The sequence below is a fragment of the Calidris pugnax genome, unplaced genomic scaffold, assembly GCF_001431845.1.
Source record: "Calidris pugnax isolate Ruff unplaced genomic scaffold, ASM143184v1 scaffold8, whole genome shotgun sequence".
Lineage (NCBI taxonomy): Eukaryota > Metazoa > Chordata > Aves > Charadriiformes > Scolopacidae > Calidris > Calidris pugnax.
The window spans coordinates 18,371,843-18,397,910 of NW_015090830.1; the positions used below are offsets into that span (position 1 = coordinate 18,371,843).

Consider the following 26,068-nt stretch of genomic DNA (forward strand, 5'->3'; position numbering starts at 1 on the left):
CTTTTTTTTTTTTTTTTTTTCCTTTCCACCATCTCCCTACTGTGACTTGTGGGAAACAAAAACCAGTAGAAGCAACAGAGAGGCAGAGCACATCTGCTTTAGCCTAAGCAGCAGACTGGGGGTACATTTTGCAAAGCCAGTCTGCTTTCAAATGATCACATAACCCTCGGAGAGCAGTGCTTTCTCTTTTGATAATTATATTTTATAACTGGCATGCACAACATCCACCAATGATTACTGATTGAGACGTTTATGGTATAATCATCAGCATATATTATTCGTGGCTAGCTGACTTGCCCAGGAAGCTGGTTGCTGTGATCCTGTTACAGTTTGTTGCCTCAAGATCAATAAACCTCGGACCAGACATGTTCTCCATGATCAGAAAGCTTTAGGTGGTTCCCAATTGCTGTGCTGAACTGTGTAGTTTCCATAGGTTGCATATTTCATCGTTTATTTCCATGATCATCACCATATGCTTTCCAGTGTTGCACATTAGTGTCACACTTCTTTGTGGTTGTTCTCTTTGCATCCAAAAAAGGAATTTGAAAAGGATGAAATACTGCCACAGCAGATATGTTTCCTTCCTCTTCCTTGTTTTCCCTGCCAAAATCTTAGGGTCCCTGGCCAAAAGTGGCCATGCAGCTCTGACAGATGTATCTGGGGTCTGCTGTGTCCAGGATTTTGAATCCAAACTCGTAAGCGTAGCACAGGGTGTCAGACACTCACCTGAACGTATCCAAGTCAGATGTTCACTTGGGACTCAGTTCCTGGCTCTAACAAAAATCTCATGTCCAAGTTTGACCGAGCAACTTCCTTTTAGCTTTTCAGACATATTAAAGGGAGATAATAATGTCGGGCAGTGTCCAGCTGCTAGTAAAAATATTTAGAAGCCTCCAGGCAAGTGGAGAGATCATTTAAGGACCAGTTTGGATGTATAGCATACTGTGCAAGACCTAAACCTAACAGATATTTGTAGTTTCAAACAGCCATGATAATCTCAGTTCAGATAAAAAAAGACCAGATCTTAAAATAGCATGCTTATTACCCATTCAATGTGTCATTCCATTCAGAGGCATTCAATGAAGACAGATATTTTTTTTTAGCCCCCATAAAAGCTAAAGACTTTCAATTCCCATTCAGCTGATTTTCAAGTAACAGTCTGAAGTTACCTTTGGTGTTTATCTCAGGCCACTTATCTCCCACACGGGTCCTTTGTAACAGAAAATTCTTGAAAGCCACTTTTCAGATAAGGAAGAGAAGCACGGGGGAATTAGAGGAAAGTATTTGCAAAGTATGTAAGCCCGGAGTGACCAGCCCTAAGTCATTTCTTGCAGGTCTCACGCACCACCACAGTGCAGGTCCGTGGCCACGTCCCAGGTCAGCAGCATAACCACTGGGCCACCTTTCCCCTCTCTGCTCACATAGAGCACAAAGTAGGTTCCAGTCACCGTGGCAGAGGTGTGCATCCACAATCCATGCTACTGAGTCCTTCAGGGTAACTTTGCTGAATCCTCTTCTACGCCAAAGTCCTGTTCCCACTTTCATCCAATATGGTCACAGCATATGCATGGCTTGGGGTACAGGCAGTCTCAGGTGATCGTCCTCCAAGGGTGCACACTGATACGTACATTGATACACACATACACTGCTAACTTACACATACTAGTAATTTACACTAGTATTTCTCCATGTTCAAGTAATAAAGGTCAGGAGAAGTAATAGCGGCACTTCTCATCCAGAGACACCAACACGCTTTTACAAGATAGATCAGTGCTTTTATTTCCTATTCAAAGAAGCAGGCAGCGAGGGGTGAAATGATATTCCCAGTGTCTTAATCTAGACCATGGGATAAACCAGCACGGGAGCACTGACGCCTGACCCCTACTCTAACGTGTTGGATTAAACTGCTTTTTCAGAACTGGCTCACCTGCAGACTAACAGACCGTGGTTGCACTGTCACTTCTGCACCAGCCCCACATCTTTACTAAGGGTGAAGGTGCACAAGGTGGCTGAACGCTAAAAGCTCATTGTTGCCAAAATAGGAAATTTTCTCCTGCTTATCCCTTCCCACTCCCTTCTGCCCAGCAGCCCTGTGCCAGGAGTTTTGCCAGTTCAACTCACTAGATTTGAAGAAAAACTACCTACTTTTTTTCTGAGTCTCTGAATTGAATTGACGTGGTGTAGAATCTGGTCAGCACTGGAGTCAGAACAAATTAAAGCTGGGGGCTAACACGCAGATGTGAGCAAAAAGGAGAGGAAAATGGGAATGAGAAGGAGGATCAGGAGCCAGACCTTACCCTTTCAGTGAAAGCCTGGCTCAAGCCACCATCTACAAGGCCACCTGCATACAGGCATTTTTGAACATCTGAGCTTGGAAAGGTAGGGCAGAAATATTTAAAGGCATTGTGTGTGTTTTATCAGTATCAATAGTTTCTGTACAATTTTAATTCCAATGTAGATGAGATGTATTTGGGAAATGCAACACTGCTAGTTGAATATATTTCTGTTATTGCATTTAAGACATATTTCTAGGAAATGAGGATATGGAGATAGAAACTTTAATTTTAAAATCCTGTGGTTTATACCACTCTTACAAACTTTGCCTGTTGAAAACTCACATGCTCAAGTCTTTGTGCTAAAGCTTTTACTTATAGGAAGCTTTCTGACATTGACTTCAATGAAAAAAAAGAGTCATAACTTTGCCTGCCTTAATCTTCAAGATTATACCGTGCACACCCTCCAACTGACAAGTAAACTATAAAGGAATATTCAAGAATGCATCCTCAAAGCCAAAGCAAACATGTTAACAGGGCTAGCCCATAGTCTGATGAAGAAATGTTACCACAGGAAGTTTATTGCAATATCCTGTAAAAATATTATCTGTTATCTATTTTGACCTTTCTGCTAGGTGCCGCTGGTACCAGGTCCATCTGTACAGATGATCTTTCTGTCTTAAATGATCTGGGTTAACATCTGCCTAGAAAATGTAACTGTTACTTGGGAAGACAAACTGTCGTAACTCCGAACATCCTTCCTATTCCTTCTTCTTCCCCCAGCTTTATATGCTGAGCATGATGTCATATGGCATGGAGTATCCCTTTGGTCAGTTGGGGTCAGCCGTCCCAACTTCTTATGCACCTCCAGCCCACTCACTGGCAGGGCGGTGTGAGGAGCAGAAAAGACCTTGATGGCTCAGCAACAACCAAAACCCTCTAGCGTGCTGTCAATGCTATTCTCATCCTAAATCCAAAACACAGTACCACGCCAGCTGCTAGTAAGAAAGTTAACTCTATCCCTACAAAACCAGTACAAGTTGGGAGCAGAATTATGCTTCTGAAGTGCTTTCCATCCAACTGTTCCCCTCCTATGGCATGCTCGTTTTATTCAGATAATCATCTTAGTGTGCAAAGGCTAGATTCCTTCTCTGGTAGAACCAAACCAGAAGGTGTACATTAGCAGCACATCTAGTGTACTGCGGCAGCTAAGGGGGACATAGGGATCAAATTCTGGGAACAGCCTGCACCACTGCTGAGCACAGTGCTGGTCCTAAGTGTGTACCACCAAGCATGCCAGTAGAAGACACTGAAATGTCAAGGGCTCATGTTGCATAAGTAGCTAGGTGATCCCTCCTCTTCCACAGTTGCTGTCTGCTACCAGCATGGCATTTTGGTTGGTCTCTCCTTAGCTCTACATTTCTCTTGCATCAATATTCTTTCCTTGCTCTCCATCTCTGGCCATTTCCCCCATGCTGAACTTCACCTGTCTTTCAGTGTTCCCCTTTCCTAGTCCTTTCCCTCCCTCATGGTAAGTGCAAGAGATTGCAGGTTCTGGCAGTCATCCAGGATATTTGTTCCTGGATACCACAAAAAAAACCCCACCCTGTATGAGAACATTCACATCCAGATGCACTTCTTTTTCCACCTCACCCCCAAGTCCAGTATCAATAACCTCATCCCAGTACCCATGTCTCCAATTCAGATCCATTTACAGCAGGGAAGTGTGGGGGGACACTAGGCTACTGGGGGATCACTTGTCTGGGGCATCGGTCTCAGATTTGCAGAGATGCAATGAGCATTGCCAGTCCCGATAAATCCTTAGCAATCCCTTCAGGCTATGAGCTGCAAGAAGTGTGCACGTCACAACCAGCTGTTAGAGAAATCACCCACTCGTTTCCTGCCCCGTGAGAGTGCCCTGTTATGTTCTGGTAACTGAGCAAGGCTGCAGAGGCGTCCTGCCATGCTAGAGCAGCTCTTCTAAGCTCTTGTGAGAAGGCTCTTAACATGTGGTTCCTTTCTCTCCCCCAAAATGCTGGTAGCGTAGCAGCGGTTCTTTGTTTCCTGTCACTGCAAAGAGCAACAGCAACTAGTTTGGGGGTGTTTGCCCTTAAGTGGAGTGCAAGATGGTTAGCAACTGCACCAGCCATTAGCCACAGTAATGCACCTCCCTTCCCACTCTCAGTCTGGCTGTCACAAAATTCACCACGCCACCCATGGACAGCATGGTCCCACCTCTGGGATGTGCCTTGGTCACACTCATCCATACATAGAGATCATGAGTGGTGGTTGGCATTCATTTGGTTTAAGTGAAGCTGAGGGTTTGCAGAGAAAGAGCCAGGGCAGAACAACTTTTATTCCTGGTTTCCGCAAGAAGGCTGCAGAATGAGGATGTGCTGTGGGTCATGTGTCCCAGAGAGGGGGAGAAAAAAGGAATACCGCATCACTTTTGCTTTTGTGCCATCCCAAAAAGAACATTGGGTACCCAACATACCATTGCTGCCTGCTGTAAAACTAGACAAACTTTGCATCAGCGTGAATATAAGGTAGTTGATTACTAGAGGAGATAGCCCACAGTGTCCTGTGCAAGCCCACAAACCCAGCTCTCCCTCTGAGCTGAATGTGCAGATCACAGAACCACAGGGCCTCCAGCAGCTTCCCGTCAAGCACAGGCATCTGGGGACATCAGCAATCTCAACTCGGTATCTTTGAGTGAGGCTTTTTCTCCTGTTGCTGCTAATCTGCCACAGAAATTGAGAATCCATGGAAGATGTTGTTGCATTCTAGCTTGTGCTTACTTTTCCAAGGATTCACCCAGCTGTGTGCCAACCACAAGTTTAAGTACTTTTGAAAAATTCACATATTGTGGCTAACTAAGTGCAAAGAATCAGACTCATTTCAGCTCTCTCCAAGCAGGATGAAGGTTGTTAACGTATGCATTCACTGTGTCAATGATCAGGAAGGAATGAAAATTCTGGGTAGTTTTGTTTGTGAGTGGAGTGCTAAATCACCCCCAAAACTTTGAAAATATGTCTGCACCACATTGATGGCAGTTCCTTGGTTGGGAGCTGAATGGTAGAAAAATAAGGAAGAGAGTTGGCATACAGTATGTCTCAGGTAATGGCAGGCATGTGGCAGGTAATGCTGTGAGTCAAGCTAGTATGGTCTCAAGAGAGATGGGAGTTGTCCTTGTTAAGATTTCACTGCAGTTTATCTGTAGCAGTAGCTTTACATCCAAACAAGAGCTGGTGGCTCTCAAGGAAAATCTCATTCATGTCCCTTGGATGCGGGTGAGAGATGCAAGAGTAATACCAGAAAATTCAGAGTAGCACTGCTAGCAAATTAATCAATCACGTTAGCCAACTCCTTATTTTTAAGTTTTTATATGGTCATTTTCTTGTACAAACAGACCTGTGTTTTTTCCAGACAACTTAATTTGCACTGAACTTCTCACTACAGCAACTTAATCATTCAAAACTACTTTGGTAGCTCTCCATCCCGCTGTAATTTGTAGACAGGCTCTTGGAACAACCTTCTCCACAACACACACATTGTATAGTGTTGCTGTTGCTTTCTGCCTGTTAGCTTAGCTTAGTGCCCACACTTCAAAAGACAGACAGAGACGCGGAAGTTTTTTGATATGATTCCAGACAGTGATACTAGTTGAATAAGCCATGTTCTAGAAAAAAAGAGTATTTTTTACCTATGTCTGCAGTGTTACTCATATAACTAATCCTTGCTCTCTTGTTCACATTCTCCATTATTTTAATGAGACTTCCTGATTGAGCAAGAACTTCGCGTAGGAATAAGGAATAAAAAAAATTAGGGATTTTCCTGTGACTGTTATTGAGTCTCATGCCTGCAAAGCTGTTCTAATCTCATCATCAAAACCTTCCTCTTTTGAAAAACCTGCTTAAGGGAAGGTGTTGCAACATTTTCACAGCAATCACAAACACACCTTCTTCGTGGCAGAATCTCCTGAAAAATTACTCTTGTCCTCTGTCCACCATTCAGATAGTACAGTTAATCTGAGAAGATATAACTTACAATAGGGTTTGGTCTCTGCACAATCCGCTGTCATTGGAATTTAAGTACTGCCTTCAATAGGAGCAATACTTTGCCTCACAACCAATTGTTTGCTTCTCACTAAAACACTATGTAGTGACAACAGGTTAAGGAAGGGTATGTCTTCAAGAAGACTTTTTGAAAAGCCACAGCCAATAAATGGGCTTGTGTTCCTTCCCTTGATTCTCCATCTTTACAACTATCAGACATTGGTGTAATAGGCTACAAACGGCAAAACTCCTTGAATAACAGGATCAGATAAGAGTAATTTAAGGAAGAATTTTTTTCTTTCTAAATTCTGTCATCAGGTAATGTCTGTCACAACTCATGCATATAACCAACTAAACTTCAGTCCAGCAGCAGTAACAGAGACTTCTCTTGACGCTCCCAGATGCTGAGGTGCCAACAGCCCTTGGTTTTGTTAGGGGGAACTCCAGTCAGGCCACCCGAACCTGTCCCCTCCTTTCCCCTACGAGCAAATTCATCTGACCACACCTAAAGCTGTGTTACTCACGTTGAGAGGCAAACCCTGATGCCAGCACCCACCTGGGCAGATGGGATGGAAGGTGGAAGAGCCATGCCTGAATGGGTGCTAGGCTGGGCACTGGCGGTTTCTGCAGAGTGGCTCTCCTGTTGGCTGTCCTCGGTGCCCAGCATGTCCCCACAGGTCCAGCTTACTCCCACTCCAGGAAGCAGGCATTTCCTGAACAGCCCTGTAGAGTTCAGCTCCTCTGATGCAGGACTGCCTGCAACCCTGCCAAAGACACTGGAGTTAGTTTATGGGTCAGTAACAGCTCAGAAAAACCTCATTCAAAACATACCATCAAATGACACTACTAGAAATGGGACCCTTTCTTTAGTATCCGTCAGATGATTCAACACAGGAGGTGCAGTTTAGCTCTGTTATGACTGTCAGCAGCCTGACAGCCCAAAGAGATGATATGCATTGCTTTAATTCAGACTGCCATCTTGAAAGAAGTTTCAAATAAGCTTCTATTTTTCCTGAGTTTTGTTTCCTTCTCTCCAGGTTCTGAGGTCTGCTTTAAAGCTTGACAATCTTGAGTTCATTTTAGTTAACCCCTTACCCCTCCATGTACACATTTTCACATTTGCATACCCCAATTAAATGAAAATTTATGGTGGCAAAATACAAAATTGAGCCTTTAACATTTTAAGGAGGGGTGGTGGGGTTTTTTCCTCCATTGTTTCCACTTCATCTTGAAAGAAGACTCCCCTATATCTTTACCAGTCACCTCCCTGCCATGGACAGGTGGGAGAACTTGTCTTGCAGGACAAACAAGAAAAGAGACAAACCAGGATTTCAGAGCAAATCATTCTTGTATGCTGTCTTATGAGCCCAGCCAGACAATTTTTTGTTGCTGTACAGGGTTAGGAGGTGATCGTTTCCATTGTAGCTGCATTTGCTCATCATCTTCTCTCCATCCTTCCTAACACTGCCAGTTTAACTCTCGTTACTTCCCTGAGCTGCTCTGTAAAATGACAAAAGCCGACAAACCCACCCCAAAACATATCTAATCTGCTGCTAGAAAGCCTAAAAATAGATTGAACGAACCTGGGAATGAAGCCCTGCCTCCATGAGCAGGACTTCTCATGCAGCCGGAAGGGCTGTGAACACACAGCTTGTCTTGTGGGACATATGTCCCCTTGTCTCCAGCAGTGCCAGTGCCAGCCTGGGGGCTCTGTCTGGAAATGTGCCTCAAAGGTGGCAGGCACAGGTAGCACCCCAGGGTGCTGGTCCAGCCATGGGTGGTGGCAAGGCTGACCTTCCCCAGTGTGGGAGGTGGCCAGTGGGGTTGCATCTCATGGGTCAGCCTTGCATTTGTGTCCTCTTGGCATGGGACTGCCTTACGGTTTAAGAAACCCACAACAATTTATTGTCATTTAGACAATTATTCTCTCACCCAACCACCCCTCCCTGCCTGGGAAGGGGAATCGGGGAAAACAAGGAAACTGGAGGGTTGAAATATAAACAGATTTAATAGAATAAGACTAAAAAAATAACATTACTAATACTAAAGAATAAATATTGATCCTGATACTAACATAAAATATAGAAGGATTATACTCAGCCAGTTCTATTAGTAGGAAGCTGTGTACTCCCATCAGGGGACAGCAAATGTCAGACACTGTGAGTGCAATGGCTTCGGGAGGAACGGAATGGCTCAGGGGTCCGGCACTGGGGCAAGAAGTTCTCAGCATCGCCACCACCAAGGAAGAGAGAGAACCCCTCAGCAAATTTTTTAATTTATATTTGTGTGAGCTGATACAGGCAGGACGCAGGAATAACCACAAAACCATGGATTAAGGGCAAAGAACAACTTAATGTCAATACCTCATGGATCGGGGAACCTCTGAAGCAGCACCCGGGCAGAGGCAGGCAAGCAGGGGACGCAGGCACCGTGGAGTGAGAGTCCTTATTAGCAAGAGAGTCCTTGTTAGCAAGGGAGTGAGGGAGCGAGAGAGCTCCCACTTACTGTTTGGGCCTGTATTTCAAGGATTCTGTCAGGCAGAGCTTTCTGCTGTGCTTTGATCTCTTCAAGAGCAGGGCAGGAATCCCAGGCGTGGTTGATAAGGTGTCCCTGAGTCCATCCCAGGGCTTTGTTATCTAAGTGCAGATGTTCTACTTGTTGAGCACACAAAACTAAGCAACAATTAGTGTGATAGATGTGTTTTCCAGCACCCCACATGCGAGTCACTTGAGCGTATTTACAGTCCTCCTCGCCAATCTTCCCTTACTTTCCCACAATACTGAATGTGATGTTCATGGTATGAAATAACGCTGTTGGCCAGCCTGGGTCAAATGCCCAGGCCTTGCTTCTCCTCCCTGCACCTGTCAAGGCTTGAAAACACTGAGACCTTGAATCCCACAGAGGTTATAAAGTAATTATTTTCACAAATCCAGACACCAGAGTCTTCTAGAAGTGCAGCTTTCCCAGGCATTAGAAGAGGAATCAGTCCTGTGTCTCTCCAGCCGGGACAGGCAGCCAGGCCAGGGGTAGGCCGAGGCCAGCAATGTGGGCCATGCGATGGCGGCGGGCGGTGGCGCAGCTGCTGGTGGCTGCCTCCCTGCTGCTGAGCGCTGCCGTCCTGCTGCGGCATGGCGGGTGGCAAGGGATGGGCATCAGAGGCTCCCTGGAGGCCAAGGCGCTGGAGCTGGCCTGTGGCACGCTGTTGGCCAGCCGGATCCCCCGCCTGAGGGGCCCTCAGCTGCAGCCATGGCTGGGGGCAGCCCGCTGCAGCACCTACGTGGCCCGCAGCCACTACATCACCCGCGCCCTCTCGGCTGAGGAGGCTGCCTTCCCCATCGCCTACATCATGACCCTGCACAAGGAATTTGAGACCTTCGAGAGGCTCTTCAGGGCAGTGTACATGCCCCAAAATGTCTACTGTGTCCATGTGGATGCCAAGGCACCGGCCCCATTCCGGCAGGCGGTGCAGCGCTTGGTGGGCTGCTTCCCCAACGCCTTCCTTGCCTCCCGGACGGAGCAGGTGGTCTATGGTGGCATCTCCCGCCTGCGGGCTGACCTCCACTGCATGAGGGACCTGCTGGCCTCAGCCGTGCCCTGGCACTACCTGCTCAACACCTGTGGCCAGGAATTCCCCTTGAAGACCAACCAGGAGATTGTCCGGCTGCTGAAGGGCTTCAGGGGGAAGAACATCACCCCTGGGGTGCTGCCACCCCCCTACATCACCGTACGCACCGAATACGTGCACAGGGAGGAGGCCGAGCACGACACCTCCAGGCTGGTCACTCCCCAGCTTCACAAGGCACCCCCGCCCCACAATTTGACCATCTACTTTGGCTCTGCGTACATGGCTGTCACCCGGCCCTTCGTGGAGTTTGTGCTGCAGGATCAGCGCGCTATCGATCTCCTGGCATGGTCTGAGGACACCTACAGCCCTGATGAGCACTTCTGGGTAACACTCAACAGGATCCCAGGTAGGGTGTCAGGTCCAGAGAGTGCACGGGTGTCCTCACCCTGGCACTTGCTGCCACTTAGCTGTTGCATGATGCCAGCTTTTTGTGGTGGCATCCACTTGGCTTCTACCATCTCCGGCCATACTGTCTCAAGAGTCCTACACATGCTTCCTTGTACTATTTTGCTTCTGTAAAAGCCACCAAAGGGGTTTGTGAATTTCCAGGTCCCTCTCACATACTGGTGGGCTACATGCCTTCACTTGTAGGCAAGAGGGTATGCACTTGCCCACCTATACATGGCCCACCCCAAGCCTTGTATATTTCCCAAACATAAATACATGGCCCTGAAGTCTAGTAAAAGTTATGGTCGATTTCAATCAGATCTTGCAGAATAATATTCCCAAGGGTGATATGTACACCATTTCAAGCAGATTTCTGAAGTACAAACTCCTGTGCCCTGGCTTATAAAGTGCAGGAGAAAAGCTCAGATCAGTTGGTGGCACAGAAGTGTAAAGAAGTTTTCCCCTTCCCTAGAGAGAGATGTCGATGAGGAAGCCGAGGCTGCTCCAGGGGTCTGGTGGAGACCAGCCCATTGGTAGCTAGGTTTTAACCAATGTGTTGGCTTGATCCTGGAATCACAGGTACAGGACTTGGAAGGTTAAGGCAAATGTTCTGTGTAGGCTGCCTGTGTTTGTCTGCATAATACACGGTAGCGATGCAAGGAGGAAAGGGAGCGGGCTGTCCCTTGGAGACAACACATACAGAGCAGCTCTTAATGGAATTGAAATGGCAAAAAACCAGGAAGAACTTAGCGGAAAAGCAAGTTGTGTCGCCTTTGTGATGTGAATGAGGTCCAGGCTCTGAAACAGTGTTTTTCCTGCCTCCAAAATTCTGCCACCATGCAATGACATGAAACTAAAGGCATCAGAGGGTCTGGCCCATCTTTCTAGTCACTTGTGTCTGTCTTCACACTTGAGCAGTGCAGTTCATCTGGTGGCTGTTTCTAAGACCTGATAGTGGCAAACTCTTTTCCAGGGCAGTGCTCAGTACTGCTGCTCATGAGGCAGCTCTTCCTCACTCATTTTTATTAGGGACAAAACTCCGCTAACCTCCATGGAGTGGGAGATGAGAGCTGGACAAAAGTAGAGTGAGCAACTCACGCTGAAGTTTATATTAACTGTAACCATCAGCAACACTTTTCAGACAAACTGTGTTTATAAGAATACAGCTTCTGAATCCAAAATCAGTCGCTCAAACAAATATGTAAAGGAAAATGTGGTAAATCCATTTTTTTTTCCCCAGTGCTGAGCTACATATTCCCCCACTCTTTAATTAACTTACAAAAATGCCTCGCTTACTCAATTTGGGAGATGGTGAATAATGTGAAGTCAGTAGTTTTGTATTCCTGGAAGGTCAGTGCCTTCCAGTGTTTTTGTGGATGTCCTGGGGTCGTTCCTGTTTTGTCCATCATTTTTCTGCTTTCCCACTGTGTCAGCATTTTCCAAGTCTTTCTGCACATCACCACATTTACTGCCATCTGTTATGAACAGGTTTTTAATTTAGGATGGTAATGCACATCCCAAGCCATTTACAGTGTTTATCCCCTGCCATCACTGCCTCTTTTTGTCTTTTTATAAAGTGTTTTCTTAGCTTAATGTTTTCTGTGGAGGAGTAACATTTTCTGAATTTTCCCCACAACAAACCCACATTTTTTTTTTGCGGGTTATTTTATCTGATAACGGGCCAATATGCAGAGGGGGAGAAGCAAAGTCATGAAGTTGGGGTTATAGCTGCCATATATCTCTGTTTACAGCAAAGTGCTGTTGTGGTTCTGCTGTTGGATCATACGGTTGTTTTGCATCAGATATAAAAGTCATGACTTGGTGTTTGCAAACAACCACCCTTACTTACCAGGAATAAGCTATCCTTAAAGACACAGGGCAAAGTAAGTAAACAGAAAAAAAAACCAAACCAAACAAACCCTGATGATTAACCCTTCTCTCATCCAATTTCTCAAAAAAACCTAACTCCAAATCCAACCCCCCCCCGCCATTATCGAGGGCCTTTAGGATGTCATTAGTCCTTCACTGTGCTTCTCTTCAAGCTCACAAGCAAAATAGTTGTTGGGTTATGGTAACTGTGGAGGCACTGTACTTGTTGCCATCTAGGAAAGGAACAGAAAAAACCAAAATAGTAACAAAATTTTACTTTGCTTTCACTTCTATTTTCTAGAAAACACCAAGGTTAGGATGGTGACACACTCTCAGCTTACCGTTTCAGCACAGAGGGTTTCTTGCGTGTGCTGCAGTCACCAGCTGAAATTGTCCTTTACAGAACTGCTGGCAAATCACCCTGTTTAGGATTGTAGCTAACTAGGAAAATAAATATTAATACACATTTTAAATGAAGTTATGAAAATTAAGAAGATGGGGTAATTAGCCTTACAGAAAGAGAGGTCAGAACTGGAGATTAAAATGTCAATTTTATTTCAGTTAAAATCATACTTGAAGGGCTTAGGTTTCCTGTCTTTGCACAGGTCCCACAGACCAGTGCTGTTATACATTTGTACAAGCTCTAAAAGGTTTTGTTCTCATCTTATTCTGAATTGAGGAAAACGGCTGTCTTTTAGGTATACTGAGTTAGTACAAATCACAGATAATAATATAAATGTTATGAAGATGTTTTGGTAAAAAGCTGCACGGTTCCCTCCCCACCACTCATACAAATGTTTCCTTCAAAAGAAATAACAGGAGGAAGCAGGAATAACAGGTTTTAAATGTCCCTATTACAAATCTGGAAGAAAACCACTTGAACGTGTTTAGCTATTAAACCAGCTTACCTTTTGCACCAGCTATCGTTAGGCTAGTTCCCCGGTTATTAGTATTTATTGATAGTAATAATACTTAATCCTGGCATCACTATTGGGCTCCCCAGCCCCTACGTGTGCAGCAACTGAGACCGATGAAAATCACAGAGTTTTGGTAGCGAGGAGGGTTATTTGCTACGGGGTAGCTCTGGGGTAGCGGTGCATGAGCAGCACGGAGCAGCGATGCCCCAGACTGCCTTGTCACCCCCCTGGGTGTGTGGGGAGCATCTGGGGTGCTACAAATCCTCTTCTCCCCGTCACCGCCACCAGTCAGTGCTGGCACTTCTGCTGCATTTCTTAAAAAGCTTGAGTCCCAAGTATTCCTCAGCTGTAACACTGCAGTAACTCTTTGCATTTGAGGAAGTCAGCCCCCTCCTTTGCTTTCAGTTTCGTTAGGAGAAAGCAGAAATAACATCTGTGGGTTTGTACCTGCTGTCTCCCCAGACATTGCGTGTTCTGCCTTTTGGTACCTCAGGTAGAGTCCTGGTCATTGCTTGCTGGGCAGGAAAGAAGAAAAGATGGTTAGTTTTTTCCAACCAGGCCAATAAGCGATATACACGTGTTTCTGCTACAGTGAGAAACTAGGGCTTTTCCAGCTTTTCTTAGGAAAGTGGTTTGTACACCAGGTGGCAGTTACACAGTCCATAACTGTTACACAGTCTGTATCGTTTTGTTCTTCAACAACTGATTGAGCCAATAAGAAAGATAAAATTTGCTAAGAGGGACAATTCATAGAAAGCTTTTATTATTTTATATCTTTGCTTTTTTTTTTTTTTTTTTTTTTTTTTTTTTTTTTTTTTTTTTTTTTTTTTTTTTTTTTTTTTTTTTTTTTTTTTTTTTTTTTTTTTTTTTTTTTTTTTTTTGTTATTGTTGTTTTTCTATATTCTGAAGACCAGTTTAGGAAGTACTTCAATAAACTTCTTTCACTGAATTGCGTATGATACTGCAGTACAGACCAGGCACAGAGGTTTCCCTGGCTGTTCCTACCTGACCAGCTCTTGCTTTCAAACCCATGGCAATGGTCTGTTACAGTCTTATGTTGCCGGCAACAACTTGCACTGAAGATACTGAAATTCCCTTGACTCACAGCAGTTGTCTCCACCTTGCATACATGTTGCCTGTTTACTCTTCAGCAAACACCAAACATTGCATGTTCAGCATTTCCCCCTTAATTACTTAGAATGGATGTTTGTCAGGCTATAGCAGGACTTCATCATTTACTGACAAGGAGAGGTCCTCTTACCAGTTTATCTCCTGAATAGGTCCTGTGATCTGCCCAGACTTACATATATCATTATATAACATTACAGGCTATAATTGAGTTTCAACAAGTCCACCCAGTTATACCACACTTGAATTTGTTCTGTTAGCATCTTTTCTAAAAAAAAAAAAAAAAAAAAAAAAAAAAAAAAAAAAAATTTTTTTTTTTTTTTTTTTTTGCAGAAATTAAAAAAAAAAAAAAAAAAAAAAAAAAAAAAGAGGAAAGTATTTACCACTAAATTCATGTGAATGTACTAGGTGTAGGTGACCCAGTGTTCAAATATTCCTTGGAGGGCAATGCTGGTTGGGAGGGTGACATGAGCACATGCATGCAGTGTCGTACTGAGGCTGTTGCAAAAGAAGGATTTTATTTCTCAAGTGAAATGTTTAGGTGTCTTGGGCTGACATCTTGTTTATGTGATGAAAGCTGCTTTCAGTGAAGAAACTTGACAACAAGGCTAGCAGCCAGGAATCTGTTAATGCATATTCCTAAGTATTTAATCTCAGTTCTTTGGAGAAAGATCCCAGTTACCTGAACACATAGCTGTTAAAAGAACTAATTATTTGATTTTCTATTCTCTAATTGCAGGTGTCCCAGGCTCCATGCCCAACGCGTCATGGGAAGGTGACCTGAAAGCGGTGAAGTGGATTGATATGGAAAAAAGCCATGGAGGTTGTCATGGTAAAGTGTACTTTTTTTCTCTGTTGCTTCTTCCTGTTCATATAGTAAAAAACACTTGACTGTTGTTCCTGTGCTCCTATAGCCTCTAATCTTAATGTGCTACAGTCTTTAGACATTACTTCATTGGAGAGAAGACATTAAAAAGGAGTCATCTCCTTCAGAGTCCATATGTGGATTACAGTAGCCACATAAACGGTGAGAAAGCCGGAACAGTTGCTTCTTCATCAGGAATCTTACAGAATGTATCAGCCTTGGAAAGGGGGATATTTGGCAGCACTTAGGGCTCACATGAGTTAGCTGACTATTCTCTTGAAGGCCTCAGGGGGAATTTTCTTGCAGGTGGGTGGGAATAGCTCATGTGTATGTCCCACACCGGGACACAGATGCACTAGAGCCAACAGCAGTGTGCAGGGAAGGTGTCCTGTGTGGACTCAGATAAATCCCAGCTCTCAGCTGGGCACCGATGCATGCCAGAGCCACAGCTGACGAGGAACCTAAGGACCTGAGGGCTGATGATGATGCTTGAGCTTTGACTTCTCCTATGCCATGTTACTTCGTGACATAATATTAGCAGTAGATAATCTCCTGTATGGCAGACTTAATTTTTCAGTCACTGGTTTGTACATTGCATACTGCTAATTCTGACATATCCAAGTGGAAAGAGAAAGGGAATGCCAAAATGCTAACGACACAAACTTTTTTTCAAGAATTCCTAATCCATAACATAGCTGTTTCTGTTGAGGAGAAAATTGTCGAGAACTTCAGTCAACTTCAATTACAGCAGTTTTGTATCGGCATAACTACGTTGAAATCAGTGAAATTACACCAACATCACCCAGAGCTAGTTCGTGGAAAATCTAGTACAAGTAAAACTATGAATTTCTCTTCACTGACAGAAGGAAATACCCCTTTGCTGTGTTTTAGCCTTGTCTGAGAAAGAGTCTCAAGCAGTAATACTTCTTTTCTGAGTTATCTCCTTATTTTGCTAACTGTATTTTATTCACTGAATGTTCTAATGTAACATTCTTAATTTCATCCCATTATTCATACTTATATTCAATACTTATTCCCATTGCATGTCCAGTAGGCCTTTTAGCATGTTTGTTGTGTAGGAGATCATTTATAGTGGCTTTGCAGATAGAACTTCTCAAAAACAATGATTTGAAGCCTTGATTTTGATGGGTTTTTTTTCTTTTTCTTTTGGCAGGCCATTATGTCAGAGGGATCTGTATATACGGAACAGGTGACCTCAAGTGGCTTTATAACTCTACCTGTATGTTTGCAAATAAGTTTGAGCTTAAAACTTACCCCCTGACCGTGGAGTGCCTGGAGCTGAGACATCGGCAGAGAACCTTGTCCCAGAGTGAGGTTGAGGTGGAACCCAGCTGGTATTTTTAGCTAGCAAAACCCCAGGCTACAACATTAATAGAAGCAGTCATGAAACGAGCAGCAGCAATCTTAATTTCTGCTGTGCCAGAAACATGAACTCATGGGATGGGTTTCTTTAGGGTGTTCTGTAGATGCAGCTCAGGTCGGCTTGTCTCATCCTGCTTGCAAACCTCACCTTCCACTTAACACCTGGAGGCCAAAACGCAAAAGGTCCAAAAAGAGACACCAGGGTAAAGCTTCTCTTGCAGCTGGAGGAGCTTTGCACTTTTGCCATTTTTAATGGGCTATTTTCCAGCCCCAGCTTTTGTCTTGCTACACTGTCATTGCTATCTTTTTCTATAAAAATGTAGAGTCATGCATCCCTGGCACTTCTTGTGTTTAAAAGACAAATTTGCACATTTGGTAAGCAAAAAGGTAATGAGTCATAGAAAGATCTTAAAAGCAGGAACACAACTGCTGGCTATACATACAGATACCCTTTTGTCAAAGGTACTGATATTTCCTGCAGAGAACTGATGGAAAAGCACTGCAAATGGAATAAAGACACTGCACTTCCCAGATCTTACCTGTTCTTTATATATCTGTTGGGACAAGGTTTGTCAGAGAAAGCAGCATCTTTTACTAAATCAATGGGTGTGGTTAGAAAAAGCAGATAGATGGGCTTTTAGGCAGAGGAGCCCTTCCCCATGTCTGAAAAACAGGGGTTTGCATATTTGTCTTACTTGGCCATTTAACAGAACCAGAAAAAATAATAAAAAACCCCTCTCTACATGCAGATTTCGGCCCACCAGTGTCCTTAGATCATTATGTGTAAGGTCACAGGGAGAGCTGGAAAGCCGGGAAGGAAGTAGCAAGATAAATATTTTCAGGAATGAAAAGAGCAGTAAAACTGAGCTTTGGCAATAACTCAGTAATTCTGTGTCATATTTTGATATGGCACAAACCTTCTTCCCAAGTGTGCTTCCTTTCCTCTTCATAGAATGTTTAATGCACAGACTTAACCTTGGGGATCACTTGCTGGCAGCCCCGTTTCTATTCCCCGGTAACAGCCACTAGAGGGAGGAGGCCACCAAACATCTGAGCTGATTTTCCCTTTCACGTCACATAAAATCTCACCACATACAATCTCAGCAGACGAGGCATGCCACAGAGAAAAAAATCAGTGCTCAAGAACAGTTTCGGATGGCAAACAGAAGGCAAATGTTATAGGTATCAGTCATCGCGTCTTAAAAAACCAAAGCCAGGAAGCAAAACTATGAATACTTCCTCCTGTATTCAGGAGGCACTATTAATTGGGATGCCTAAATCTAAGGAGAGTGTGTGTGCTGCTCTCCTGTCTCTCGTCTGAACACGCAAAGATGCCTCAAAGGGTACCTCTTGAATAACAGCAGTTTACCATCAACTTTATTAAACCATTGCTAATTTCAGGGTCTTGTACCAAACTGGATTGCAACCTGCAGCAGTTCAGAAATGACAACACATCACATTCAGACATCCTGAAGCACAGCTGGTAACCCCCAGGGAAGGGTCTGAACAGGCAGGATCCGCTTCAGTCAGCTTATTCTGCCTTTATAGCTGCCAACACCTAATAACACACATCCCTGCAGACAGGCACCGAGAATTTACCTCCAGAGCAGAACTTTGGTGGAAATACTGTTCAGGCTTTTTGGGGGAAGGGAGAAGGCGGGGGCTTTGCTAACTTGCTGCCATGGTGGCAGCTGAAGAGAGAAATATTTCAGATAGAGTCTTTCTTTTAAAGAGGGAGTTTTAGGGTGTCCAACTTGAAAAGCCTGGAACCAGCTCCCTCTTTGTTTTATCAATATGAATATTTCTCAGATCGAAACATCCCAAATAAAATAAAGGCATTCTCACCAATTTATGTGAATATTTAAAGTAGCACAGAGTACAAACAAGATTACTTTTCATTGTTCAGACTCTGCAGGCAAATGGCAAAATATCACCCCATACCAGAAGCAATAAGCTTGGCAGTTTGAAAACACAGATATAAAAGTGTATTGTTCTCTGAACCTGAACAAATACAGGTATTTTAAGACTGTGTTATATTTCCTGTTTAGGTAAGAACACAGAAAAAACATCACAGCTGGTTAGTCTATTGAAGGACTGATGTCCAACCTGATTTAGAGGGGTGTCAACTCTTTCCCAGTGCAGCTTGCAGCTGCTTTTCTGAATCAGTATGAACAGTGGAGCAAAGTTTTCAGTTCTGCTCTGTCGCTTGCTCAGAAGCTGACTGGGATGAGATATGTAAAGAACTTGCTCTCCCTAACGGGACTTCCCAGCTGGTCAGACTTTCCACTGACATCAGGTTGACTTTTCTAGTCAACCCACTGGATGCTTTTCTGGTTATTGAGCTCCTAAAGACTTCGCTCAAGGAATGAAAGTAATGTGGCTGTACCCATGCTTTCAGTTTCAGCTCCCCCCAAGCGAATAACAGAAATGGCATAAAAGAAAGGAGAAGTTGCAGAAGTTGCAGTGTTGCAGAAGTTGCAACGCTGAAGTTGCAGAACAGAGCAAGAGCCAAACACGCTTTAATGGACTTGTGGTCTGGTTTGGTTTGCTCTCTTGCAACATACCACTCCTCTGTTACAGTACACTGCCTCGTCCTGCAACCCGTGTCTCCATTTACGGGCACCGGAGCTACCACAAGCCCACCATTCTGGCACCCACAGCTGCCAGGCTGAGGCTTTGATGCACATGAATGGATCATCGCATTGCCACAGGAGGCATAAAACTAAAATGTATGGTATGGTCTTCTCACTGGCTTGTGAGTCAGCTGCTGGCTTCTAATTCAGTTAAAGTGACAAAGACTGGGGCAGACCTGATTGCTGTGAGCTGGGAAGTCAGCAGTGACATCAGCAATGCCAAACATGAGAGAATGAAGTGGGAATGTGAGGGGCTGATGAGCTAAATAGGATAAAAAATACTGGTTTGGTAAGTGTCATTTGTTCAGTGTAAGCCTCCTTTTCCAGATAGCCTGGGGCAAACTGCTGATTTGCCGTAGAGCTCATCAAACTGCAAGAGGTGTCCCTCTTTGGTCTTGTTTTGTTTGTTTAGTGGAAGCCTGACAACTGTTTTAAATGTCTTTTGGTTGAAATATGTTTGTGCTGGTCTCTTAGCCATTCACACACACCAGAACAGACGTTTAGCCTGAACACCTCTTCCTCGGAGACTTTCACGGAAGCAAGTGTGGAGGGAAGTTCATTGCCTTGTGGAGGAACTGGTCTGACCACAGTTTTCAGTGCGTGAACTTCAGCTCTTCTGATTGTTTTTCCTTGCAAATATATCCAGGACCAAGCCTAGCTCCCATCAGTCATGCAGTTGGGGGAAAAAACCCAACAACCACAAAGCAGAAAGCATGCTCGACAAGTCGTTTGCGTTGTTCTACAGGCAGGCCTTGGAACTTGCCAAGTTTGGTAAACTTTTGGGTACACATTAATGAACAAGCCCTGCCAGGGATCAGAAGGTAATTTGCTTCTTGTGTCAGGCGGGCCTCATGATACCTTATTTTCTGTAAAATACATAAAAGATCTCATCACAAGCACAAATCTTAGCGCAGAGATCTGCTGGGAAACTTGTACCAACTTCATGGAGCTTATGTCACACAGAACCATGAGGTTGGAAGGGACCTCTGGGGGGCACCGAGTCCAAACCCCCTTTCTCAAAGCATCCAGGGTGGTGCCGGGGCCACTGCTCCATGTGTTGCTGGGGATTGTCCCTTGTAGCACATCACCACCATCGCTCAGCAGAGCTTCCAGGGAATCCAGGTGCCTTCTTTTGACATCTACATTGAGCTCACATGGCAAGGTTGTGGGAGAAGGAGGGGTGCTGGGGTGGCTTCTGTGTAAAGACACCAGGAGCTGCCCTCATGTTGGGCAGAGCCAGCTCCAGCCAGCTTCAAGATGGAACTGCTGCTGGCCAAAGCCGAGTCCATCAGCAACAGCTGTAGTGCCTCTGTGATTACCTAATTAAGAACAGGTAACAACATGGTGCAGCAGCAGCTGTGGGAGAGGAGTGAGAAAAAATGAGAGAAACAGCCCTGCAGACACCCAGGTCAGAGCAGAAGGAGGGGAGGAGAGGCAGAGGTTCCCCAGCAGCCCCTGGGGAAGGCCATGGTGAAGCAGGCTGTCCCCCTACAACCCACAGAGGATGATGGTGGAGCAGATACCCGTGCTACAGCCCGTGGAGGACCTCACACTGTAGCAGGTGGCCATGCCCTGAAGGAAGCTGCAGCCTCTGGAGAAGATCCCATGGAGGAGGAGGTTTCCAGGCAGGACCTGTGGCCGCTGGGGAACCCATGCTGGAGCAGCCTGTCCGTGAAGGACGGCACCCTGTGGAAAGGACCCAGGCTGGAGCAGTGCATGAAGAACTGCAGCCCCCGGGAGGGACCCATGTTGGAGAAGTTAACAAAGGACCATCTCCCGTGGGAGGGACCCCCACGCTGGAGCAGAGGGAAGAGCGTGAGGGGCAAGGAGCAGAGGTGAGGCATTATGGACTGACTGCAAACCCTACTCCCCATCCCCCAGGGGAGACCGGAGTGATGTTGACCCTGGGAAGAAGAGGAAGGTGTGGTTTTATTTCACTTTATTTCTTTCCTACCGTGTTATTCATTGGCAATAAATTCAATTAATCCCCCCAAGCCGAGCCTGTTTTGCCGGTGTCGGTAACCAGTGATTAAAGGGCCTATTTCCCCCCCAGACCTGCAGGCCCGGGGACGCGCTGCGGCCCATCCACCCACCCAGGCCCCCCGGGCCCGCGGCGGGGCTGCCCCGGGGAGGCGGCGAGCGGCCGCCGGCTGCCCCGGCCTACCCCCGGCTGCCCCGGCCTACCCCCGGCTGCCCCGGCCTACCCCCGGCTGCCCGTCACGGCCCGGCGGGCGGGCCCAGCGGGGGGAGGCGGTGCCGCCGCGGGGAGAGCGGCCCAAGGTCGGTGGGCGGCGGGGGGAGGCCAGGCCAGGCGCTGCCCGCAGATGGAGTACGACTGGCTGGGCTTCGGCTACGCGGCGCTGGTGGCGGCGGGCGGCGTCGTGGGCTACGCCAAGGCAGGTGGGTGTCCCGGGGAGGGTGTCCCCGAGCGGCTGCGGAGGGAGGCCTGTGTCGCTGCCCGGCCGGCCTGAGGGCCCCGAGGGGAGGCGGCGGGGTGTCCGCTGGCCCTGCGACCGACCGGGGCGGCAGGGCCCTGGGCCGCGGCGGGGAGTGACCCCGGGCAGAGAAACGACGCTGCCGCCTGCCCAGGCAGCTAAAAAAACCCCGCTCCGGGATCTCCTGTTTGGGTTGGTTTTGTAGTTTTTTTTTTTAATAAGGGGAAGCCCTTAACGCGCGCTGTTACTGACCGTGGTGTCTCTCACTCCGCTGAAGGCAGCGTCCCTTCCCTGGCCGCCGGGCTGCTCTTTGGCGGCTTAGCGGGGCTCGGCGCCTACCAGCAGTCCAAGGACCCCAGGAACGTGTGGCTTTCCCTCGGTAAGTTTGCTCAGCGCCCCAGGACCAAGCGTTACCGGTAGCCCTGGGAACAGCAGTCTTTTATCTTAGTAAATTTCAGCAGACCTGTGCCCTTGGATGTATAGGGATGGTGTCAGCGGTGGTGGCGGGAGCTCCCCCCCGCAGCCGAGGGGTGTTTGGGTGAGAGCGGGGTGCCTGGTGCTGAAACCTCGGCTGTCCTTGAAGCCAGAGGTGGAGAGAAGTACCTGTCTGCTCTGCTGGATGGGATACCCTGTTAAACTAACAGAGGCACGGGAAATGTGTGTGAAAAAGGTTTGGTTGCGAAGCAGCATTTTCAGCCCATGGTCATGGAATAAGCATTTTTTGCACTGGTGACAGCAGTGGGACAAGCGGTACGAGGCTTTATGGAATATTGGTTTGCACAGGCACCTCAGAAGAGCATACGCTGTGGAGGAAGCAGTCTGCAGTACTTAAAAGAAAGGAGGCAATGATCTATTCCGCTTGGTTACAGTAGAGGGGCCAAGAAGTTGTGGGTTTAGCTTGCAGTTAACCCTTCAGGTGAAGGAGAAGGATAAAATGACAGTTGAAAGTGTTATGGAGCACTGGAAGAGATCAGGCTGGCTTCCATCACCAGTTTAATAACTGGTTAAGCCAGTGTCTCTCAGGAATTGATGTTGCCTTTGGGCACTAGGTTAAGTCTAGATGACCTCCTGAGGTTCCTTCTAGTTCTGTAACTATGCCATAGCAGTATTAGCATCATGATACTGTAGCATTACAGTGATTTAAGACTCACCTGGACACGTTCCTGTGCAACCTGCTCTGGGTGGACCTGCTTTGGCAGGGGGGTTGGACTAGATGATCTACAGAGGTTCCTTCCAACCCCATGTGATTCTGTGACTATTTAAAACCAATGGTACTCCTTCACATAATGTGCTGAAAGGCTCTACAGAGCCCCTGGTAGAGCCTGCGGGGGACCAAGTTGCCTTGTCAGTAAGGAAGGAAATGTAAAACACGGCTCAATGTGAAGCAGAGTTTCTCTTGTGAACTGTCTCTTCCGCTCTGGCGTGGTGCACATCTGGCGTGGTGCACATCTGGCGTGGTGTGCATGTGGAGACGCACAGCAGGGTTGGCTGTGCATTTCCAGCATGACCTCTTAGGCAGTATCGTGACAGAAGGATGAGCAGCTCCTGTTTACCCTGACGTGGTGTGTGTAGCACTTTCAGGTGGACCTCTTGAAAGCGGTGTTGTGTCCCAGTCTAGGACAACTCTTTATTCCTCCATTCCTCCTCAGTCCTGCTGCCAGGTGCCATTGTGGCTCTCACTGAGCTTCAGCTTGGTCACATACATCACGGGCAAAAATGCAGAAAAAGAACCTTCCCAGAATATCTTTAGAATACCTTCTGCCAAGTCTGATGCAAACAAGCTTGAAGGTTTGGAGAAAGTTATACAGCACCTCCACCTTCCATTCTGCTTCAAAGAAACAATGGCACTGTAACTTTCACATCAGTATCGATGGGATTTTTTTCGACTTAGAGATTAAATAATTTGAAGTAATGTTTAAAATGTTAGTCGCTCTTTCAGTTTGATCCCTTAGGTTGCTGTTTGCTAATGTGTATTTTCAAGGGGGGTTGTTTTATTTCTAGTTGTAGAATTTAGTGCTACCTTCTAGATCAGAACGTTGCAGAGAAATGGGAACTGTAATAATATTTGCCTCCCACATAGTGAACTTTGTCACCTTCGCAGCTTTTTGGCAGTTTTGAGCCCATCTGTTATCAAGGAAATAACCATCCTGAGAAACTGAGGGAGGGAGACTGATCTGCCCAGAGGACAGGAGGTGGTGGGCAATTGGACAGTAGTCTCAAACCCAATGCTCAACTCCACTGAGCAGTGGAGTGCGCTTACCAAAGCTGCTGAGAAGCTTGCAACAGCTCTGCTGTTTAACAAAGTGAAGTAAAACAATAGAATCATAGAATGGTTAGAGTTGGAAGAGACCTTAAAGATCATTGAGTTCCAACCCCCCTGCCATGGGCAGGGACGCCTTCCACTAGAGCAGGTTGCTCCAAGCCCCATCCAGCCTGGCCTTGAACACCTCCAGGGATGGGGCATCCACAGCTTCTCTGGGCAACCTGTTCCAGTGTCTCACCACCCTCATAGTGAAAAAATTCTGTTTGCATACACTTCCTTGTGGAGGGAGGAATTCCTGTCTGCAGACATCAGCCTGTTTGGTTGGCAGTGCTAAGCGTCCAAGCGTTGCGGTGCTGGGCTGCTGTCTCTGTTTCAAATGGTTCTAACTGGGCTTCTTTTCAACAGTGGCGTCTGGAACCTTGTCTGCTGTTATGGGGATGAGATTTTACAACTCCAGAAAAGCAATGCCTGGGATAGTTGCTGGTGCCAGGTAGTCACCTGTCGTTTGTTCTTCTCTGTATTTTTGAATAAGGATTTTATTAACTTCTTTGTGGATTATATTGTTTTAAAAATGTGACATGGCAAGTTCTGTGAAAAATGAAATTTTCTGGTGGAGTTCAGCTCAATGAAATAATGTCTATGCTGGCTGTCTTCTTGTTTGGTTTTTTTTTAACAAAAAACCCACTATTCTCTTCAACAGTTTGCTGATGGTTGGACGGCTTGGATTGCAGATCATGGAAAAGCCTCTTAAGCCCTAAGTCTGCATCAAGCCACCTGAAGATACGTGATTGAGAAGCCTGAAAATGCAACGGCCTAAATGTGCTGCAGAAAAGTGGAAAAGGCACTGCTGTCTGTGCTTTGTATTTTTCATATCCTAACACATGTGGGTTGTGGTTTTAAAGGACTGACATTGAGAGCCCTTGCTATGTCTTCCAAAATGGTATTTGTCTTAACATTCTCTGTACGGTGAGGAAGGAAAATGCGTGTACAGCATTAGCCTAGCTTCTGGTCCTGCACCTTTCTGTGGGCAAAGACCTCTTGACACACAGACAGTTGCAGGACTGAAGCTTAAATGTACATCTGGAGTTGTTCTAAAATCATCTATAACACTAAAACAAGGGGAGGGGAGTTGTCAATTTGTCACCAGTAATTAATGTAACAAACGGGCTTATTACTACTTCTCCCTGTCCCTGCCAGTTTATCTGATCATGATGTTTGTCAGTCAGGGACTTTGTTCTCCCAGCACTGTGTGCTGGGACCCAGTCCCACAAAACACGATGAGGAGCAGGCTGTCGAGGTTCTGCTGTAACGCAACGAACACAGACCTGTAACGTGCAATTACTTGTAAGCAGAAGTGCCCAGCTAAGTGTCACTCATTTCACTTTTACAGATTGTTGTTCATAAATCAAAAATATGCTTTATTAGATAATGCTGAATTGTAGGAATAGCTCTTGCATTAAAATGTTATTCTAAATAAACCAACAAATTATTATTACAACCTTTTGTGTTCTACACAACTATTTTTTTCTTTAATCATTCATCTGGATTGATAGTTTGGTGCCTTTTCCGCAGTGTCTGAATATATTTGTGAATGTGAATTGTATAAATAATCTCTATTCCATTCCCTCAATCTAGTGACTTGTGAATATAAAAACCCCATGAACTGGAGGGAGGTGCAGAGAACAGAAGCCTCCAGACAGCATATTTACACAAGTGTTATTATAAAGTAATTTTTTTTTTCTGAGAGGAATCCTCTATTTTAGATTTGAAAAATGCTTTATGAAAGTTTATTTAAAGACTGAAGGGCTCGGTTGATCAGTCTTTGTCCTCAGTTGATTCCCTTGATGCCTGAAATAGTTCTAAATATAAACTGCTGTACAGAAATAATCCTGGGAGCTGCCCGTGGATGGTAACGTATCCCTTTTCTGGGCTCATTTCACTCAAGTCCCTTTCTGTGCGGATCCTGATTTCCTCAGCCTTTCTTCTTTGGCGGTGGGTACTGGGAGAGGTGGAAACAGTGGGGTTGATCCATGAGATTGATGAGACTCTGGATTTGCTCAGACCTCTCTAAATACCAGGTGAGTACCTCCCCTTGCAGCAGAACAGGCAGGACGGTGACGTGGCGGTGCCTGAGCCAGTCGTGTGGCGGTGGCCAGTGCTGAGGTCAAGCCAGGATGGCAAGTCAAGCGGGGTGAGTCCCGAATGAGCAGGGCTCTGGGCAGCCTGGCCACGGGC

General features: G+C 45.9%; 2 protein-coding genes across 3 annotated transcripts in view; both read left to right on the forward strand.

Annotated features, from left to right (window-relative positions):
* Window positions 1-17,035, forward strand: part of GCNT2 (glucosaminyl (N-acetyl) transferase 2, I-branching enzyme (I blood group)) — a 19,577-nt gene extending 2,542 nt beyond the window's left edge. The window contains exons 1-3 of one of the 2 annotated variants that reach the window (XM_014940991.1): window positions 9,381-10,299; window positions 14,994-15,086; window positions 16,294-17,035. In XM_014940991.1, coding sequence (XP_014796477.1) covers window positions 9,381-10,299; window positions 14,994-15,086; window positions 16,294-16,484 — 1,203 coding nt within the window. In that variant the 3' untranslated portion in view covers window positions 16,485-17,035. Of the gene's footprint in view, window positions 1-9,380; window positions 10,300-14,993; window positions 15,087-16,293 lie in introns of those variants that run through there. The other variant, XM_014940990.1, reaches the window with a different exon arrangement.
* A 4,339-nt stretch (window positions 17,036-21,374) lies between these two features.
* Window positions 21,375-25,331, forward strand: LOC106887461 (transmembrane protein 14C-like). Its single transcript, XM_014940992.1, has 4 exons — window positions 21,375-21,535; window positions 21,848-21,949; window positions 24,239-24,323; window positions 24,534-25,331. The coding sequence occupies exons 1-4, from the start codon at window positions 21,460-21,462 to the stop codon at window positions 24,589-24,591; spliced, it is 321 nt and encodes a 106-aa protein (XP_014796478.1). The 5' UTR covers window positions 21,375-21,459; the 3' UTR covers window positions 24,592-25,331.
* Window positions 25,332-26,068: the final 737 nt, after the last annotated feature.

Coding starts and splice junctions, on each gene's coding strand:
- LOC106887461 (XM_014940992.1), top strand. CDS start 21,460: ATGGAGTACGACTGGCTGGGCTTCGGCTACGCGGCGCTGGTGGCGGCG. Junction 21,536..21,847: donor CGTGGGCTACGCCAAGGCAG/GTGGGTGTCCCG, acceptor ACTCCGCTGAAG/GCAGCGTCCCTTCCCTGGCC. Junction 24,324..24,533: donor GGGATAGTTGCTGGTGCCAG/GTAGTCACCTGT, acceptor TCTCTTCAACAG/TTTGCTGATGGTTGGACGGC.